This window comes from Tetrao urogallus (genome assembly GCF_951394365.1).
Source record: "Tetrao urogallus genome assembly, chromosome: 9".
Taxonomy (NCBI): Eukaryota; Metazoa; Chordata; class Aves; order Galliformes; family Phasianidae; genus Tetrao; species Tetrao urogallus.
The window spans coordinates 2,746,818-2,767,913 of NC_136822.1; the positions used below are offsets into that span (position 1 = coordinate 2,746,818).

A 21,096-nucleotide genomic window follows, 5' to 3' on the forward strand; every position below is an offset into this window, starting at 1 on the left:
ATACAGTAAGAGTGAAGCAAGAGAGTCTCAGAGAGGCTGTGTCCCTTCTGGCCCCTACACAGATCTGTTTTAATTCAAGCTGGTCAGGACATTCCCCTTAAAAAAAAAAAAAAAAAAAACTCTCTACTAAACAAATGGTATTTGCTATTATCACAGTTGTTGTAGCTGATTGCATTTTCTTCTGTAAATTGTGTAATACAGTTTTTTACTGTGTGATAATGTGTTTCACATTTTATGTCTATGGTTTTCATTTTTATTCAGAGTGAAGTCCTACATGGAGATTTAATGCTTACAACTGGACTTTATCTCCTGTTGTTTATTGCTCCTTTAGAGCTGTGGATTTCACACCTACAAACCCAAGGCATGCAGTACAAGCATCAGTTTCTAATTCTTCTCATATGAAACATTTATAGATTAGTCATGCTAAAGAAGTATCTCCAACTGTCCTTCAGTTCCAGAAGTTAAGCATAAAACATTCAACAGCTCTTCACTGTGGCCTTTCACAGAGTAAAGAAAATCAGTGATTCAGTTCCACATGGATTGCATTCAGTATTAGTCAGGACTGCAGCATCCTTGGTGCATGGTGTCATCTTCCTGAAATTCCCAAATTCCCTGAAGGTCCTAACATTCAAAAGTAATCATCTTCCGTTTTAGCTTCTCTTGCAACAATACTTGCTTCCATTTTAAATAATTGACTTTTTTCCTGAATGCTACTCTTTAAATAATGTTGCTCTAGAAAATAACAAGCAATTATAATAACTTTATTGTTGATGCTTTCAGAGGGAGATGAAGAAGATGAAGCTAACAAAATAGAAGCTTTACATAAGAGAAGAAACCTTCTGGCTGCCTTTAGCAAGCTGATAATTTATGACATTGTGGACATGCATGCAGCAGCTGATATCTTCAAACACTATATGAAGGTACTGCTCTGTGCGTTCTGCTTCTGCTAAGAGAATAGAGATTGTAGTGTCGGGTTCCTTGGTTCTCTCCCTTGCAGTCCAGTTGTTAAAGACTGACCACTTGAAAGCTTTCCCAGCCTTATTTGATTCCTGTACTTTTTCCTTTTTAAATTACACCTGTCACTGAGAAGCTGTAAGGTCTAAACTAGCCTTCCTACATAAGGAGAGCTTTACTAAAGGCAAAGGTTGGTCCTACAAGATGCTGAGTATTTCAGAGAGGCTTATCTTCACAGAGAATTTCTGATCCTGCTCCTCAAATTAATTCTTAGAAACCACAGTAACAGTTGTTTGTCAATTTCACAGTTGTTTCTCCCAGCCTAGCAGGGAAGCAGGCTTTTTTTTTTTTTGTGGGCAACAACAAGAGGTTGTTTCAAACAAGAATGCAGTAAAAAAGTGCAGTGAGGTACTGCTGTAAGTAGGTATGCAGTACCTGAATATTTTATCAGCGTACACTGCTTCTATGCAATATTTAGTCCCAAAGGAATTCAGAAGGACTTGCTACACAGCTGCCACTTTACACTCTCCTTGCATGTTTACCTGCTGGTAAGCAGGCCCGTAGCACTTCTGGCACTGCCAGGGTACACCAAGTCCCTCAGCTTACATCAGACTGCCAGGTGTACCCAACTTGTCTTTCTGTCAGGGATCCCAAAGAAGACAGAGCAGCAGTTTCAAGATGAAGCTATCACACTCCAAGTTAGTTTCTTAACCTGCTGCTACTCTTTTTTTTATTCCCTCTCTTTCCCTCTTTCTCTTGAAATAAAGCATGAGTGAGAGAAACTGAATTGAGAGTGCAAACTAGGAAGATTTCTGTAGCAAAGAAAGTAGAACAATATTTGAAAGGGAATGAAAACAGATGGCTGCAAATGCAGAAGGGTTAATCAAGCTGAAAGAATACTGGAAAAAAAAAAAGTCTAGATTCTCAGCCCAAAGTTTTAATGATGATGCAGGCTGTGGTTCTCAGCAGTCATTCCTTGTTCAGTGCAGAGAATGAATCAGTGCTTCATACTAACTAATTCCTTATTCAGTTTTCCAGCTTCAGTGAATGATGGCCATCTAATTCACCATGGACCTTCTGTTTGTAACCTATCTGCTCAGTAATGTATAGCTTCAGTGCATTATTGCTTCTTATAATTTTCAGCCACAGCTCATTGCCATCAAACATTGAGTTTGGGGTAGGAAATGCTCTTTTGTTTGTTTTTCAATATATTTGTTACAAAAGATGTAACAAAGATGATAACAAATGTAACACAAGTGATAACAAATGAAAAAGTCCCTTATCAACAGGTGATTAGTCAGCTTGAATTTTCATACAGAAACATTGCCTTCCATTCATACAGGAAATCTGGGTTTGAAACTGTTATGGTTTTGTTGTTCCTTTAAACTGCTGTCTTTTCAAAAGAAGAACTGGAAGTAATCAGAAAAAGAACTGAAATATTGTGTAAGAATTCCTGTTAAAGAGGATTTTTCCCCACGTTTTTTCCTAGTACTACAATGACTATGGAGATATCATTAAGGAAACCCTGAGCAAAACAAGGCAAATTGATAAAATCCAGTGTGCAAAGACACTCATTCTCAGTTTGCAACAGGTAAGAATATTGATTTTTGTGAGAAATCCTTCACTGCAAACATTCCCGGGCAGGACTTTTCTCTGGCACTGTTTACAGTGAGGCAGAAAAATCTGTGCTTTTGTTAAGAGGCTGTGTTGCTCTGCCATTCCAGCTGTCACCATTTGGTCAGGTTAAAATGGAAGAACAGGAGAAGAGAGCTTTGAGTGCAGTTTGATCCAAGCTGATTTGTAGTGTTTGTTTACTGGTAGCTAGTGAACAAGAGAAATTAGAATGACTTTTTCTCCTTCTCCTTTCCTATTGCCTACATAGTGATTGATTTTTCATACTTTGAGGTGATTAGTTGAAGTCCTCCAATTTTATTAAACTTATCTCTTCCATGTACAATTTGTTTTATAGCAACCATAAGTTACTGGCTTGATGATGAAAGCCATCCTTGTTCCAACACAAAGCTTGTGCTTCCCTAAATACTGTGTAGGCCCTTGAAGTACTAGATATATTCGTTACATGGAGAAGTTTATGATATAAATAAGATGTTTTCAAATCAGCCGGGCCTTCCAGTATTCATTCCAGACTACCAGAAAATTTCCTGTAGCAATCTGGAAGCTAAGAGAGATGTGTGAAAACCTGATAAAAACTGAAGAAACTCCAGAGCAATTGACAAGTGTCAGAGTAATTCCTGTCCTTAAGACTTGGAGAAAGGAAGAAGCCAGATGCCAGAGATCTGTCAGCCTAGTGTCACATCACAAACAAAGTATGTATTAGACAAGCTATTTGCAAGTTTCTAAGTGCTAGGTTCGTCAGAATGAATTTGTCAAGGAGAAATCACATCAGGGGAAGCTGCTTTTGTGAATTATATGGTAACAGAGCTTGTGGGTAGGGCAGAAACAGTAAATTTAATGCAGTTGTTGACACGGTCTCCTCTGTCATTAGCAAGTTAGTAAAATGAGGTCTAAATGGTACCGTAATAAGATAATATAAGTAAAGAACTTTTTAGAAAACTACTGAGTTGTTAATTATGGTGCTGCAGTGGCACTACCAACTGGGTTTTGAAGGCAATTACCCAAGTGATGCTCTTCAGATATTCATTAAGTCTTGAGTGATGAAATAGAAATTTTGCTTCCTAATTTTCTAGCTGGTGCTGATCTGATGGGGGAGGCAGGTATTTTAGAAAGCAGCTTAAGAATGCAGAATCATCTTGATTTGGGAAAGGAATAGATAGAGTCCAGTGAAGTGAAGTGCAAAATAGTGTGGTCTGCACAAGTATAAGGCAGGGGACAGTTGTCAAACAGCATTTACCAGGAGGTGATCTGGGAGCTGAGTGGATTAGAAGATAAGTGAAATCTGTCTTATCTGTGTACAAAAGGAGTGAGCATCATGTCCGCTCTGCCCTCGCAGGTAAAAATAAAAAAGACTTTGGCAATGGATGTGTTACCTAGCACACAGATTGTAACAACTGAATTCTTTCTCTAGCTGTTCAATGAACTCGTTCAGGAGCAAGGTCCTAATCTGGACAGGACATCTGCCCATGTTAGTGGCATTAAGGAACTGGCTCGTCGGTTTGCCCTCACTTTTGGCTTGGATCAGATCAAGACAAGAGAGGCCGTGGCCACACTACACAAGTGAGTGGTGGTAAATAAACCAGATTTTTATATTACTTTGCCTTAACTTTTTTGCTCAGTATATTCTTCTATTGGTACATAATTTAGCCAGGTCCTGGAGTATCTATTTATTCTAATTTCTGTGGAAAAATAATGGAGGGTGTAAATGTAAGAAAGGAAAGAAGAAAAAATAACTGCTGCCTATTTATTTGTGTGATTGGAATGGCCATTTTTATCTGAGCTAAAGTCACAGGTATTACATGTACTTGTGTGGACTGTATCTAACAATTGCAGATAGTTCTTTGTAACACTGTAGTGTGTACTCTGTAGGTACTTAAGGATTTATAAAAAGGTACCACAATAATAATCTGGAGATCTATTTTATTTTTAAGATGAATTGAGCCTTTTTATTTAACTGCTGGGCAGGAGGGCATGGACAGGTGCTGCTAAGTTTAAATTATAACTCCTCCATGCCATAAAAAGGTTAAAATATTAATGCTTGCTATCTCAGAGCATTAAGACTAAGATGAGCCAAACATGATCATGACTTTATATTCTAAAGGAATGCAAATAATAGAATGAATTTGGCCACGAAAAAAGCATGAGTGATGCAGAAGTTTGGAGGAGACAAAAATTATGTTTGGAAATGGATATCGGATAAATCTGTACCTGCTAGGTTTCATTTCCCTTCTGAGTTTGGATAGAAACTCTGGATTCTCCTTCATGCCCATCTTAAGTTTTCAGCAGATACCTGAGGAGCTCTGAAAGTCCTAATGCTTGTCCGAGTAAAAGGTGACATCTTCCTGTCCAAATGGCACGAGGTGGCTGTAGGTGGGGAGTGTGCGAGTTCCAGGCATGCTAAATAATGTGTGTCATACTCAGGATAGGAGAAGCGTGAGCTATTTCAGAACCCAAAGTAATGTGGGTTCCTTCACATCTCGAGCTGAGCGTGCTGCTGTTTTGCATTGAAGATGGCATCTTTTTTGTTCTACCTTCAGATTAGTCACTGGTGAGCAGGGCAGCCTGGTCTACTGGGTGGCAGCCAGCCCACACCAGGGGAGGTTAGGACTGTATGATCTTTGAGGTCCCTTCCAGCCCAAGCCATTCTGTGATTCCATGCTATTTGTATGGCAGCATCCTTTTTTCTGTCATGCTCAGTCCCTACCATCTTTTTTTGCTGCTTCCTTGAACAGCCAGGTCTCAGGCCATCTGCAGCACTTTCTTTCTAAAGCAGTTCTCAGTGTAAGGAGGCAGCTTCTTCCACTTGGCTATCAGTCAGCAGTGTTGTCATCACTACTGGTGAAGACATCCAGTGAAAGAACAGAGATCCTGAAAGAGATTTTTGGTGGTCTGTCTTGATCTTGTCCCCAGCCCTGCACAGCCCATGACTTCCCAGGATTACTGAGAGGGTTCAGCAGCCTGTCAGGGATGTGTCCCTGGAGTCAGCCTAGCTGTCCTGCTTTACTGGAACAGGTTTAGGAATAAATGATTATCCTCAAATTTGTCTGATCTTCAGTATCTCATGACTTTCCCTTCAGATAAGGCAGTACACACCAAGGCATAACTGGTGGAAATGTATTCGTTTTGTATCATCTCAGCTACAGGTTACTGCAACCCAAACATTGCCTGCTTCTGATCTGAGCCTTTCAGCATCAGCCATATTCCTTCAGTTTGACCTGGGGAATTCCTCAGCCATTTGGTGTTCTGTAGGCACACGAGCAGCTTACCCATACTGTCAGTCCCTTTCCAGAAGGGAAATCCAGTAGTATGCAGTGAACTTAGATCCCAATGAGAAGAAAAAAGTTCCTTTTAGCTGTACTAAATGATTCAAAGCAATTGAAACTGAGGCTGAGTAAGGAAGATAAAATAGATGTAATTGTGAGGCCAAGAATCTCATCTGTTTTTATGAGTATCTTTTCAGGCATCCTTTGTGCTAGTGTAAAGGCTTTTCTCATAGCATTAAATACCTGTGCTCTAAGAACCTTTTCAGCAAGCAGACTGTGAGAGAGCACACGAGCAGACTAGGATGGCACAGCATCTATTTCTCTGCATGGTGACTGCAACACTGCTGCCACGAGTACCAGAGCTGCTGATACTCTGTGTGTGTCCCTGAGAAAGGTGCCTATTGCTGACATCTTTGGGAAGGTGCCATCCTTACTCCTCTAACTGGAGTGCTTACTGTTTGCATAAAAGGCATCTCAGACCCAGTCCTAGGCCAGGGTCTTGTGATTATACTTTGAAGATGTCTGCAGTATGAACATACTTGGACGTTTTTAGGCCCAAATCCACCTGTAACAGCAGTGTATTTTTTTTTTTTAAATCTGGAGTCATTCCTTCCACTTTCTCCTATACTCCTTTCTGGATTTTCTCTGACCTGAAAGGAAATCAGTAGGCTGCTAGACGCTTCCTGTGACAAGAAGGGAGGTTCAGGCGTGCGTTTGCCATATTGGGTCGTGTAAAAGTAGTTTTCCATAATCTCAAATGATAAAGCAAAGACAAGGCAGATGTGCATGGATGAGTATGATGGTAAGTAAATTCTCTCCTCTGAGTGTAGATGTGTAAAGTTATACCTTGTTGAACCTCATATTAATTATTACTGCAAGCATCTGCTTTAGGCTGAAAAAAGAAGCTGACTGGCTATTCCTGCTGAGGCAGTGGCTTTCCACAGCTGCCAAGTTCCTCACATTGCAGTCTCCTCCTAACCAGGAGACTGGCAATATTCTGTTGTTGACTTCAAATCTGCACACATTCAAAGGGAACATCTGATTCCCCTCAGGTCCCAAAGCTGCTATTTGCCAGTAATGAAAAATAAGATGGGATGGTCACAGTTTGAATTTGAGGCAGAATTTAGAGGTGATGGGATGATGTTGATATTTTCTTATTTTCTTACAAATGTCTGAACATCTTGAAATTTCTTCACTGTAGGGATGGAATAGAGTTTGCCTTCAAATATCAGAATCAAAAAGGACAAGACTATCCACCTCCTAACCTTGCTTTCCTTGAAGTTCTTAGTGAATTTTCTTCTAAACTCCTGCGGCAGGACAAAAAGACTGTGTAAGTAATAGCCTTGTTTTCTTCAGTGGGCTTTGCTGAGTTGTGTTAATAGTTGAATTGTGTGTTTAAGTTCCCAGCTTTGAGGTTTTCATTGTGTAACAGGGGCTTTAGGAAGGCCCAGTGGCTTTTCACATAGTTATTCATCAATTCATATTTTGAAGTAATGAAAATAAATCAGAAAAGAAGAATCAAATCCACTGATTAAGTGAACTTGAGACCTTACAAAAAACATTGCTTAAAATTTACTATGGAGCACTGAAAATAAAAGGAATCATTTTTCAGACAAGCAGAAAAAGGAACGAGCTGTAAGCAGTGTAGGAAATATGGAGGTCTCTAAACATTGCAGTAGCATTCATTTCTGTTGGACATTTGTATGAGAAGTATGTTTATGTTGATTTATTGAGTTGAAGTGAGCTTCTGGAGTTGTCAAAGCTTCTGTTAATGCACAATAGGATAGAAGGACAGGGTGAGAGACAGCACTGCTGTTGTTTAGGAAAGAGCAGAGTGATTGAGACCCCAGACTGAAACAAGCAACCTGTATTGGTGTGGCCATCAGATAAAGTCCCACAAATGAAATAAATCAGACGTACTGCTGATAAGAGCTGAATGTATAGCAAGAAATACTGTTGTATGGCCAACATTTGAAAAAATGTCAAAGGCAGCTGTGGATATTAAGAGAATTGATAAAGAGAAAGCTTCATTAGTGAAGGCAAGCTCATCATAAAGATGTGTTGTCAGCATCACTGCAGAGGTAAGAGTGTACATGTCTAATATGTTCTGTAACAAATATCCAAGATTTGGCCACAGCATAGAAGCAGTAAGGGAAAAACAGTGTTGTTAAACGTCATCGTAGCACTGTGTGCCAGTGTAGAACAGAGTTCTTTGAATAACTTCATTACAATTTAAATATGTAATTACCAGATCTTATCATTTATGGTTATGAATATCTTTCTAGTTATTTTTCTGGCCACAGTGAGTTTAAGTCATTCTACAAGTATATATAAAGTCATACCACTGTGACTACCTGAACTGACTCATTCTCTCAAGCTTCTCTGTAATTTTTCTTTTTTGATCGTATAAATGATTTTCCAATTCAGCAAAAGCAGTAGAAGAAATGGTTAAAGTAGCTTGAGAATTAGACTGTTCATCCAGGCTCACCTGGCACTTAGGCTTTCAAACTTCTCTGCATTGTTATATTCTTGAATTTTGTCAACCTCTGTTCTGTTCTTCAGAACAGGGCTTAAGAATCAAGGATTTTCTGGCTGCCTTTCTGGCTGAATCATAGGTTCCCTGTGTCTGTTAACATAAATCTAGTTAGCCTGATTCCAATTGAATTTATCGAAGCTTATTCTTCCTGCTCCCTTCCCAGTACTTCCACAAGTTTCTCCATGTCTAAAATCTGAAGTTATATTACCAGTACACAGCGTACCTGACAGCTAAATCAGAGCGGACCCTTTGCATGAAGTTCAGTATTTCTCATTCTTTACCCTTCAGTTTTACCATTCACGATTTTTCCTCACATTTTTCTCAGGACTGCAAAGGTTGCTCTGGTGGAATCAATTTCTCCTGATTTTAGCTGTCTTGTAGCCTTCTGTATCTGAGCTCTTTACTTTAGCTGCATTGGAAGACTGGTGAAAAGAAGTAGGGTCTTTAGGCCATGTTTCATCTCATCTGTTCTAAATTACTGCTTTAAGATAAGCTCGGACGTGCCCTGGATTCCATTGGCTGCAGTGACTATGGAGAGAGTCAAGATAACCAGCTTATATGTAAAGATGTTGTTTGGACATCTCTGCGTTCCTTCACTTGAGAGATCTGTCATGTTTGCACTCGTTGGGCAGTGGGTGCATTGCCCCATAGCAGTTTGCTGACGTTACATTCTCAGCTATACTCTGGACAGTTGATTTTTGCCCTTCTCTGTGGCATGGCTGCTCCAATCCACAGGGACCTCTCCCCCGCCCTGCGAAGGGGCAGCAGCCTGCAAGCAGGAAGGAACATGACCACCATCTGGTGGAGAAGTCCTGTGTGCAGGATCACTTACCTCCCTGCTGGCTTGGTCTCCAGCCAGCTGACTGTAAGCTCAGCAATGGGCTGTTAGTCTGGAGGTTAAAGTGCTCTAGAATAACCCTGACGATCCCATCAACATAGCCGCATGTCTGGAGAATGGGCAAGCTGGAGGGCATCCTACCCTCCAGGCTGCCTTCCCTACCTCAAAATAAATATTATTGATTCAGGCAGCCTGATTGTCACGTGCCCGTGGTGCAAGATACCATTCCCATCACAGTTCAGGAAACACTACTGTTTTGCTAGGCTTCTGCTTCCTTTCTGATTTACTTTAGTGTCACTGATATTATTTGTGTTACTGTTATTATTGTTACTATTGCTCTTATTATTGCCACTTGGCAGTGTGCTGAATGAGATTGTGATCACAGAGTGCATCATAACATTATTTTTTAACACAATGAGGTAAGGCACTGTACTCCAGCATTCTCGTGCCTGAATTCTGAGTGCTTGGTTCTTTAGTTTGGAACTCATTGGAATCCCTTTTATGTGGCTTTTCTTACTCATTTTATGGACAACCTTAATTGAACGTTCAATGGAAAAGGAAAATAGCTCACTTGTCCTCCAGGCCATGTGTGGGACAGAAGGTGGTTGGTTCCTCCCAATAGTTAACAAGTACTCACTGGACTTCTCCATGGCAATGGAATGGATCTTCAATTTTTTACTGAAAAATATCTGCTTGTATTTGAGAAAACTGTTCTTTTCCCTTTCCAAAGATGCAAAATTATATCCTCAGACTGCTAACTCAGATTATCTGTTGACACGCCAGCATTATAGAGAAGTGGCTTACTTGCTATGCAGAATAGAAGGGGAATTCAAGTAGTGTGCACTGTGAATGACGGCAGGCAAATACAGGAAGGTGTCGGGGAAAGAAAACTTCAAATTCCTTATCTGAGTCACCTGTACACAATTAACTGTTACTTTGTTTTGAGGGAATGCCATGAATTCTTAATCAGTTCAAGGTACAAAGCTTTATCAACATACTTTAATTTGATAACATAAGGAAACACCGTGGCAGATTTCTGTTCAGTTCTCAGCACTGTGGGGAGGACTTGCACGTTAAATAGAGGAAACAACGCGCTGAGCCTCTGCACTCATTGTCTTCTATTTTCAGTCACACCTACCTAGAAAAATTTCTGACAGAACAGATGATGGAGAGAAGAGAAGACGTGTGGCTGCCACTCATTTCCTATAGGAACTCATTAGTTACGGGTGGCGAAGACGACAGAATGTCTGTTAACAGTGGGAGCAGCAGCAGCAAAACCTCTTCAGTGAGAAATAAGAAAGGACGGCCACCACTACACAAAAAGAGAGTAGAAGGTTGGTATGGTTTTACCTTGCCTAGTAGAGGTATTTCTTGTTTTCTATCTACATTACAGCTTTCCTTATATCTTGTATGTAGTGAAAACAAAGCACTTGTTCTGCAAATTGCTATCAAGCTTCAACATCTCTGCATGAGAAACAGGCTCATAATTCCCTGTTCCTGCTTGTTCTGAGATTTTCAGATGGAGAACTACAAAAGCTATTGCTGACAGTGGAAACAGGAGGTGGCTGTGGAGTTAACTTTTCCCAGTCACACATTTCTGCTTTCTGCTTTTGTTTTATTTTGAAGCAGTTGTTAATTTATATGGTGTTAGGGCAAACCTGAGGGAGAAATTCTGATATAGATTGGTATTGTAGATCCGTGTAGATCAGCTCACTGGAGAATACATGGAGATGCATGTTTTTGTTCAGTGTGGCACCAATACACAGTGTATTTACTACTGCTGTGACTTCAGGAGTGTACATCAGGAATTTGGCAACGATGGCCAACTTCTTACAAGATTGCATCTGTTCCTGGTTGACAAGTGTGAAATTGCATGATGTAGTGCATGTTTATGTGAACATGCTTACTGTTTCAATAGACAGCAATTATAAGTGAGATCTTTAAACTTCAGAGAGTGTTTTCCAAGATTGTTATCTACCACAGTAACCCCTCAGTGGAGAATCTAATGCTAATTCTCTTATAGTCAGATCTGTCCTCCCCTACAGCTTATGCTGAGCAGTGCATGAGCTAAGTCTTTTAGTTTCCAATAGCCAACCTAGAGTCTAGGTAGGAAAAAGCACAGCTTGCTTTGCTTCCTTCAGGTTGCCATGGTTTACAGAGGATTCAACTGGGGTCATTTTTTTCTTTCCTCCTGTTACTACTTTAATTCTAATTTATTTTATTCTACCAGTATCCTTATTTTTTCCAGGAACTGTAGTAACATCTCTGCTTCCCCATGACAAGTCTTATTCTTAGGGTGTAGGTTTTATGACATTGTTTGCCCTGCTCTCTTTCATTCCTGCCTTGTTCAGTGATCAATAGGAGGAAGAACGGACTTAACACCTTCCTTTTGAATATTGCCTTTCTTTGCAGTATCTGGGGTCCTGAGTTTTCCAAAAACATCTCTGACTTAAAATGCTGTAAGCCTGAGTCTGTGGCTGTTCACCTAATTGTTCACTTTCTGAAATGTCTGAATGTACCAAAGTTTCCACGGGAATTACCTAGCAGCAGAACAGCCTGGAGCCAGTTTGCCTGCTTTTTGAGGGCAGATCTAGACTGCTGCACAAGGAGGGGGCTCATTTTGGATGTAGTAACACTGAGCTCAGGAAATAATCAGAAATGTAATCCTCTTCTTAGAAATAATATTTACTGTTCACTGCTCCGTAGAAGTTGAGCTATGAAGAACCAGTCTGCTGAGCAGCTGGTTGCCTACAAATAGTCTGTATTCAGCATGTATGCAGGCCTTTGTTTTTTTTATCTTTACCTATTTTTGTAACCCTCCCACAAGTCCTGGTTTTAATTTTAATTAATCTAGCATTAGAACCACAAAGGCAGACCTGTTTCTGCATCCCGCTAACGTTTTTTTCCTTTAAGTCCCACTCTAAAGGAAGGACATTGGCACTGCAGAAACTATCATGGCATCCAAGAACCAAAGCCAGACCCTGCAGTTCCTTCCTGCCCTCAGTGCAGCACGTATTGCCTTCAGCAGACTGTTGGGGCTGGAGAATATTCTGCATTGTTCCTGAAAGTAGAACTGCTGTCTGTATAGGTGGTGCTGACATTTCTTCATAATGCCTTAAGGAAGTGAAACATAAAAAGGATTTTTAAAAACCCCTAGTGTTGTAAAAGGCAAATTCAAGAATAAATAGGCAACTTTTTTAGACAGCTTTTAAGCCCAAAGGGTAATAAAAGGCATAGGAATGCTATTTCTTCCTGCTAGGAAATCTATATCTTGTCTTCTCCTCTTCTGTAGTCTCTTATCTTTCATTTGCTGCAGCAACTTCTGCACAGTTGTGTTCTCACACGTTCGTCTCAGGCCCCACCAGCCCTTCGTCTCCAGTTTGCTGCCTTCTCAGTATGAGCCCACCATCCCACATTGCACCTTCAGTCAGCTTCCCATCTCCATCCTCCATCTGCTCTAAACTCTACATACGCTATCTGAAATCACTTTGCATCACTTTCTCACCAGCCAGACCTCTCCTTATTTAAAATGTCCCCTCTGTACTCCTGGAATGGTTCTCACTGAAGTTTCTGATGCCTCCACTCCCATCGTAGTGTTCAGTTGTATCTCATCTGATGTGTATGTATGAAACCAACAGTCTTATATTTAGACTGCAGAATTGGTACTTAGGAATTGTTTTTCTGAAATGCGTATGAGCCACCCAACAATGCAGGCAGTGCTGCAAGGCAGGCACTATGTTTGCAATGGTTTTTATTTTGTTTTCTGAAGTATTTCTACTTTGAATAGTTGTTATTGCTGGGAATAACTGGTAGTAATCCTTCCTTAACACAAAAATTACCATTTTGATTATTTATCCAGCTTTTCTCTTAAAGACACGCCTATTTCAGTAGATACTAAACTACGGAAAACATGAATTTGCAGAAGGTGCTGCCTCTAAAAAGAGCTCTGTATTGAAGTGCATCATAGATGGAGGGCTTTAATTATTAACGCAAGGTTCAGTGAGTTGGCTGAGAGGATTTTAAAGGCAGCAATACTGTGCATTTTACACCATCACTAATGTGTCAGTAATTCTGAATGTTCCTTTCCTAGATGAGAGTCTGGAAGGCTCTTGGCTGAACAGGACTGAAAACATCCATACTCCAGGAGCACTGCAAGCACCACAGCTCACCTCAACTGTCTTGAGAGAGAACACCAGACAAATAGGGGAGCAGATCCAGGAGCACGAGTCGGAGCAGGGATCTGAGCAAGATTTTTTACACAAGTAAGTGTTGGAATGTCTGTACCAAACACAGTAAAATCCAGGTAAAGAAGTTGTGTAAAATGTGTGTGGATAGTTGTGGCTCCACAAATGTAGTCTTTCCGGTTGCTTTTACAAAGGAACATCTTGGCTATGGCTCAGCAATAGCTACATTATTTTAAATCCACCCCCACCCCCCAAAAAAACAGGTTGTAATGAAGGTAGAAGTCTTATAGCATAACTGTGGGCTTATGGATAAATCATAGTGTCTGTGGGCCCAGGTTGGATTGAACTGTTTCTCTGGAAACCTATTAGATGTTATCTTTTTTTTTTTTCCTTCTCTCATAGTACAGTAACTGTTCTCCAGACATCTTTACTGATTTCTTACAAATTAACTCTTCAGTCCAGCTGCTGAACTGGTATCTCCTGCTTCTTGGCACTTCTGCAGGCAGTTTTATTTTGCCCTAAATTAGACATGATTTTTTTGTCATTCAACTCTCATTTTATCACCTCCATTTAAATCAATTTATGGGGGGAGAATGGTTGTTATTATCTGTCAGTAGTTCATTTAACAAAGTCTTCAAAGGATGCCGTTATGTGCTAATTCTATCAATCTGAAGACAAAGAATAACAGCATCTGGGTTGGAGGCTGTTCTTATAACTTTTATAGCCTATTCTTTTCCCTCGGTTGTGCCTGCAGCATGCACAGACATCAGCAGTGCAACAGATGAAACCTTGATAACATCCATGAATCTGTGTTTGCCACAAGAGATACTTGCATCTCAGCTGGCTGCAGATAACTTTATTTCCTCAGCATGTTTGGTGTTTCCATAATGATTTCAGCTCCCTTATTTCCCCAGACAACAATGTGGTATCAGCACAAGGCAGTGTGAGATGGGTGAAAGGCTCAGCAGGCAGGTTCACACTGCAGGCAGGGCTACCTGTTCTCCTGCACAAAGGCCTGACATGGGCACAGGGTTTCCCAGCTGGTGCTGTATGGAGGAATGAGGGTTGGCACATGAAGATGTGGATACAAGGCAAGTGGGGGCATGGCTTTTCTCACCTACACAGATGAGATGGGCAGAAAGCCCCAGCTGGCCATGAAAGCACAACTGAGGATGAACTGTTAATGTCCAAACCAAAGTATCTTATCACCTTACTCCCATGGTACTGAGATCTGCCTTCATTTTCCTTGCTTCCTGCGCTCTTTGCATCCCCAAATATTGCAGTAGTTTCTAGATTATAAATAAGACTTTGTAGCTCAACAATTTCTCCTTTTTTCCTAGTCCTCAATTAAAAAGCAAAAACAAAAAAAAAGAAAAACCAAAGAACTTGATGAAGCGAGAGCCTTTTCCCTGCCCCTTTCTGATCCCATCACTGTGCTGAACACTAAGCTACCTCTCTCTCTGTGAATATTTAATCAGTTAAGGAAAGTACGACTGCTTCCACTTGCTGTGCATCACCTTCCTGAGCCCGATGAACAGGAGCTGCCTTAAGGTGTGGGAGAACCTTACTCTTTTCAGGGAGAAGCTGCACCAGGCTTTTCACTCTGTGCTTGAACCTCTGTTTCCCCATCTCAGCTGATGCCGCAGGCAGAGAACGGTTGAGCAAAGACAGACAGCACTGCTCTCCTTGGATCCCACACAGAAGTTCACAGTGTGAACCAACAGTAGAATGGTTTCCTTTCAGCCTGGAGTTAGCTGCTCATCCACACACATGCTGAGGGTCACCTCATCTTCCCACTTAACACTGTCTCTTACGTGCCACAGCATACCTTACAGTTGGATCCTGCTGGTCCCTAATCCTCTTGTGAATTGATCCCAAACATCTTGTGCATTCCATAGAGAGTCCCTAAAAATATGAATGTATACAATCTAATGTACGCTGTTTGCATAGTAGCTGTACACAGCTATGTAACACGAGGTACTTCAAACAATCTTGAAGATCTTTTCCAGCATAAATAAATCTATGGAAGATGAGGGTCAAAAACAAATACAGAGCAGTCGGTTGCTGAACAGAATGGTCAGTCATGCCCAAAGCAGTATTTCCTCCTGGATTGTTTTCACGTGGTTCTTCCCTTTTATTGTGTCAGTCTTACTAGGGTATGAGATTACATATTTAAAAAGTGTTGTTGCTCTTGAAGATCTGCACGTATCTACTACTGTCTCTTTCTAACTGCAGTACACAAAACATCGAACATGTTGCTTTCTACTGCTGGATTTAGTTGGTACTGAGTACAGCCTTCCAGGAGTTTGCATACGGATACGTCACTGGATGCTGAAGTTGATGGGAGTATGCATTTGAAAGCAATTTGTTTTTCACTTTCTGTGACTTTTTGTCTTAAAATGTTTCTGTTATTAACTTGGATCTGTTCTTACTCTTATTTTTGCCCGATCTGAGGTGGTGAATTAAATTTCTGAAGCGTCCTTATTTCGGATACATGCACATTAATGAATGAGTAATGCTAGCGTTTTATGTAGCTGTTTTTATAACAATTAATGGAATTGTTACACAAGGGGAGGAGCCAAGTTGCAGAAGGGTGTCTAGAAGACTTGTACAAGGATGGATGTAATTTAAATAACTAAAGCTGAAGCATACCCAGACAAAGAACTTGAGGAAATGCTGCCTAAAAACAGGCAACTCAGAACCATTAGCATTCTCAGTCATAACTCTGCTCTATGTTTGTTAGTCCCCAGATGCAGATATCTTGGTTGGGCCAACAGAAGCTAGAAGACTTAAATCGAAAGGACAGGACAGGAATGAACTACATGAAAGGGAGAACTGGTGTAAGGCACGCAGTGTAAGTGTTCAGAGCATCTTCATTTTAGATGGCAGAACTGCATTTAAATGTTACTTTTCTGGGTTGTGACCAGTAAATTCTGTAATGATGTTTAACTCTTCTTTATAAAGGCAGAAATAACAGCTTTATAATGTTGGGATGGATGCCAGGCAACAGGGTGCTGTAGCCAGGTGTTCTGCCCCTAACCACAGCTGTAAGCAGGTGCCTAGTGAATCAGCATATCTTTGTGGGACCATTTTTCATCGTTACCTAATTGCTTCCAACTATTTCCAGACACTTCCCATGAAGCACTGTGATTTGTCTGTTAAGGAATTTACAGCAAGCATTCATCTCAAGTTGTTCTCCAGTTTTCCCATGAACTTGTTTAAGCTTTGTTCACCTGCCTCATGTATTGTGAAGGTGTCCCACTGGGCAGCTAATGGAGGGAACACACGTGGGTGAATGCAGAAGTGTTCTGTTGTACAAGGTGTTCTGTGCTCCTGATCTAACGAGGTCTTTCAGCACATAAATACTCCTCAGGGCGGGGGCCAGAGTCTCCAGCAAGATCAGGTCATTATAGTGTTAGAAACTGGTCTTGGATTCAGTGGTGGATTCCCAGACACTTAGCAGTGATCTTGGCAGACACCATAGCTCCTTTTTATAAAAGGGCAGACAAACCCAATGAGGTTATTGCCCTTTCTTTCTTAAGGACAGATTTAATTAGTGGCCATAATGATATTACACTGGACTTCCTGCTTTAGCCTCTGCATGTGGGAGGGTTTTTACATACAATTTTCTTCCAGCTACTACTGAGTAAACATGCTGGTTTTATTCTCGATGTAATGCTGAGAAGGAATTAGGGGATGGATTTTGCATTTTCCTAATGACCGTGTTCATGGTTGGGAAATTACAATGCCTGAAATCGATGCCTTCTTTCTGCTTAACCAGACGCGGTCTAATGGAAGATGATGCTGAGCCCATCTTCGAAGATGTAATGATGTCCTCACGAGGTCAGCTAGAGGACATGAATGAAGAATTTGAGGACACGATGGTCATTGATCTGGTCAGTAAATCTTATTAATAGCAAATTTAAAGTGGTAGAAGGATGAGTTAGAAGGGATTCTGTAAGTACAAAGTGTCCAAAATGTTGACCTTTATTTCCTTTGATCTTAACGTTAAAGACTGGAAATAATCTGAATATTTTCTGAAACCTAAAACTGCAGTTTCAGGCCCAGTTGACTTCATTCGTAGAAACACAAGAAGCATTGCCTACTGCTCCTCCTAATATTCTGGATTCAGGCAGCAGCACATGCCTGAAGCACTGCTGTGCACCTCTGACTTGTCCACCTATGAGAATGAGGATATGATTTGTAGCAGTGCAGACCTCTCAGAGAAGTGCTAAAGAAATCACCAATCTGACTTGCCCTGCAGATCCAGCCAGGGGCAGGAGTGCTGCTGGGGCACAGAGGTGAGACCACCTCATTCTGTCCCATGGAACATTACATGAAGCTGCCTACTCAGCATCATGCTGTTCAAATGGACTGTCTGAAATCCAGTAACAACATTTGATTTGGTTTGGTGTTTGACATTATGAAGAGTTTGGAAACTGTCAGCTAGTTACACGTGCTGTTGCTTCCTTCCTTGTGTCATTGTTACAGCCATCACTAACTCATTTGCTGGCACAGGACTTTATGCAGGCTCACTGTAGGCAAGCAGAGTTTGTTCTGTTTCCTAGTTTGTTTTCTGGGATGTAGGGGAGGTAATGCATCCATATGCACAGTTTCGTCCAGGCTCCAGCCATGCACGGAGCTGTGCTGGCACAGCAGGCAGGAGAAGGCCGGCATACAGTAGTACTTACAGTACCAGGCTGAACCATCAGCCTCTGCAGCCTCTGTTTTTTCCACGTCGATATGATCGAAGACGAGCAGAATTTCCTACAAGCCTACTGGCCTCAGTTCTGAATGAACTTTTGCATTATACACTTTACTGGTTTCTGTGCTTTTGTATTTCTCTTTCACATCCAAATTATGAGGCAGAGGTTTAGTTCTCATATTGTATCATCATAAGTAAAACGTTCTGACCACATCAGGGTTTCATCACAGACAAAGCATAAAGCACAGTTTTTATGTAGTCTGACCATGCACAGTGCTAATACAACACCATTAAGGCAGCAAGGGCCTTAAGCAAGTCCTTAGCTATGGGCACAAACTTGAAGTTACTTTAGTGTAATTCTTTGTCTGCTTCCTTAAATAAATATGAACTTAGGCAGCACTCTCCTATGTCAGGGCCTCAATTTGTATCTGAGCTTTATGGAAATCCATGCAAAGCTGCTTTACAAGGCCATGGACCAACAGGCCAGCAGCTGTAGAGCCAGCAGGTCCTGGGCAGGCAGTCATGGATGTGATGTTCTAACAGCCTGCCCATCTTTGCAGCCACCTTCAAGAAACCGACGAGAACGGGCTGAACTGAGGCCAGACTTCTTTGACTCCGCAGCTATCATTGAGGATGATTCAGTAAGCCTTCCCTCCTACTGCCTGCTGTTTATCAGAGGCTCCTTTCTTGATTACCGTTGCACTTAATTAATCACTCTCTTTTAAATCATTTTTCTAGGGATTTGGAATGCCAATGTTCTGAAGTCTGCTGAAGACATTTTACAAATTTGGAACTCTATTGTTTAGAGCTAGAGGCCTATATACTGTGATAGCTTGTATGAAAACCACATTTTTGATGTGATACGGTTTGATTTTTAACCAAATGATTGAGGTCAATCCCTTTTTGTAGTGACAGAAAGAAGAGGAGCTCCTTAATGACACAAAGGAATGTTGGCCAATCCCGTCACCTCAGAAAGGCTGACCTAGAAAATCATTTGTATCCCTTGTTCTTGACTGTCCTAATACAGATTTTTTTTTTTCTGGAGGAGGAGGAAGTTTTAAATTGTTAAGACAGCTGTCAAAATAAACACTGTTCTACATATGTTTTCTGAAAACATTGAGTGATAACAGAACTTTTTAACTTTATTTTTCTGCTGTACAATTTAAAACGGTTTTAACATTTGCCTTTTTATGTTTTAAAAGCTAGCCATTTTTATTAAACCTATGCCTATCAGCCATTGACTAGCAATGATGCTATAAGCAGGTCGTTCTGGCTACAGAAAAGTGTTTTTGAACACACTGGATTTGATTAACCTTGTGGTACGCTTATATCCTCTCGTAGGCATTGAGAAGAACACTCTCATAGAGGAGGTTAGAATTCTAATGACGTGCATCTCTGCCAAAAAAATTCAGATTCTGATATGATAAACCCAGATTTTATACTCGTGAGAAGATTTATTTTTATTTATAACGGGACATAAAGTGAGAGATGTCCATGAAGCCACTTTTCCAACAGACGCTGTGTAACATTCATTTTATATAGCACACGGGGACACAAAAGCAGTAAGTTTTCTATTGGTACTTGCTCTGTGCATTTTTAGCAACTTATACCAGCAAATAAAGTATTCTCAGTAAAACACACCAATGGTTCTCAAGTACTCACTTTGCTGTTTTTACTACCTACTTCAAGCCCTGCCAACCCGAGGTACATAAACAGCAACTTTCCTATTAAAGAAACAGTAATTCAAGGGTGGGGGAAAGGAGTCGCTGTAGCATCCTACAAGCACTGTTACCTGTACCATACAGAACCCCCTTCCCATGCCCTCAATTCCCTTCTGCGCTATTTTTGTAAATTAATTTTGCCAGTTAGAAGTACTGTATGTGCTGCATAGAAACTTGTGCTTAGATGGTGAAGTTCTTAAGCTTACAATGGAATACAGCTACATTTTCAGTGTTAACTGTGCATATTAAGAGTAACTATTGGGGGGAAAAAAAAGACAATTTTTCAAAAAAGCAAAAAACATGTAAAAAAAAAAGACAAGCCCAGAACAGCCTCAGCTGAGTCATGGTAATCAGAGATTTTTCAGTCTTCAATGATTTGGAATAGCATTATGCTTGGGTTTGATGCCTCAGCCTGGTGGCTGCTGCCAGAGCTGCTGCCCACCCCCAGCCTGCACTGAGCGGCGTCTCTGGGCATCAGCCCCAAGCATTCACCTTCCTTTCTGCCTTTGAGATACAAAGCAGACCGACCCACCTGGAGCACAGCAGTTTTAGAGGTGCTTTTTTTTTTTTTTTTTTTTTTTTAAGCAACAGCAAGTAATCATGGAACTTTTCTTTTTTACGGGAGCTTATTTAAAAACAAAACAACATTGACACCCAGTGCTTATTTGCTGGGAGGGGAAAAAACAGCAAGAAAGAACCAACCAGCATTTCACACAGCTGAGGTTTGTTTGTTTCATGTGCAGTTCTCAAACAGAAACGGTTGCCAAAAATGTTGGACCGGGAGATTCAGCCATTCCTCTGCTGTCAGCTGGGTAACACACGAAGCAGGAGAAGTGGCTGGAGCTCCATAACATAGTAACATTACCTCCCTTCCTCTTCTGTCCATCCCTGTGGTGCTGGGTGGGCTGGGATGGCTGCATTAAATTGCCATCGCAGTAATTCTGTGAGCACAGAGGCACAATCATGGCTGCCTGGTTTGAGTCAGAGCCTCAGACAAACCTTGTGCTTCACAGTCCTCTGTGTGGAAAACTGATTCCTAATTTAACATTGTAGAATACTGTATAACAAACATTTATTATCACGGTACCTGCAATGGGTTTCCAGTTCAGTTTGCAGTCAATAGGTTTTTGTATTATGAGTGTCTCCTTGATTGGTTTTGCTAGTAATTCTGTAAATTGTACATTTACAATATGAGGTTTTTTTTTCCTTTTGTACAATTTAAAACTGATGCTTCACCTTTCATTTAATAAACTATTCAAAATC

General features: G+C 40.8%; 1 protein-coding gene across 1 annotated transcript in view; it reads left to right on the forward strand.

Annotated features, from left to right (window-relative positions):
• Positions 1–18,874, forward strand: part of STAG1 (STAG1 cohesin complex component) — a gene marked incomplete at both ends in the record, with an annotated part of 130,133 nt that extends 111,259 nt beyond the window's left edge. The window contains 10 exons of the mRNA XM_079539669.1: positions 781–920; positions 2,444–2,545; positions 3,998–4,146; positions 7,051–7,179; positions 10,352–10,557; positions 13,314–13,485; positions 16,151–16,261; positions 17,189–17,303; positions 18,673–18,753; positions 18,851–18,874. Of these exons, the coding sequence (XP_079395795.1) occupies positions 781–920; positions 2,444–2,545; positions 3,998–4,146; positions 7,051–7,179; positions 10,352–10,557; positions 13,314–13,485; positions 16,151–16,261; positions 17,189–17,303; positions 18,673–18,753; positions 18,851–18,874 (1,229 nt within the window). The remainder of the gene's footprint in view (positions 1–780; positions 921–2,443; positions 2,546–3,997; positions 4,147–7,050; positions 7,180–10,351; positions 10,558–13,313; positions 13,486–16,150; positions 16,262–17,188; positions 17,304–18,672; positions 18,754–18,850) is intronic.
• Between the last annotated feature and the right edge of the window lie 2,222 nt (positions 18,875–21,096).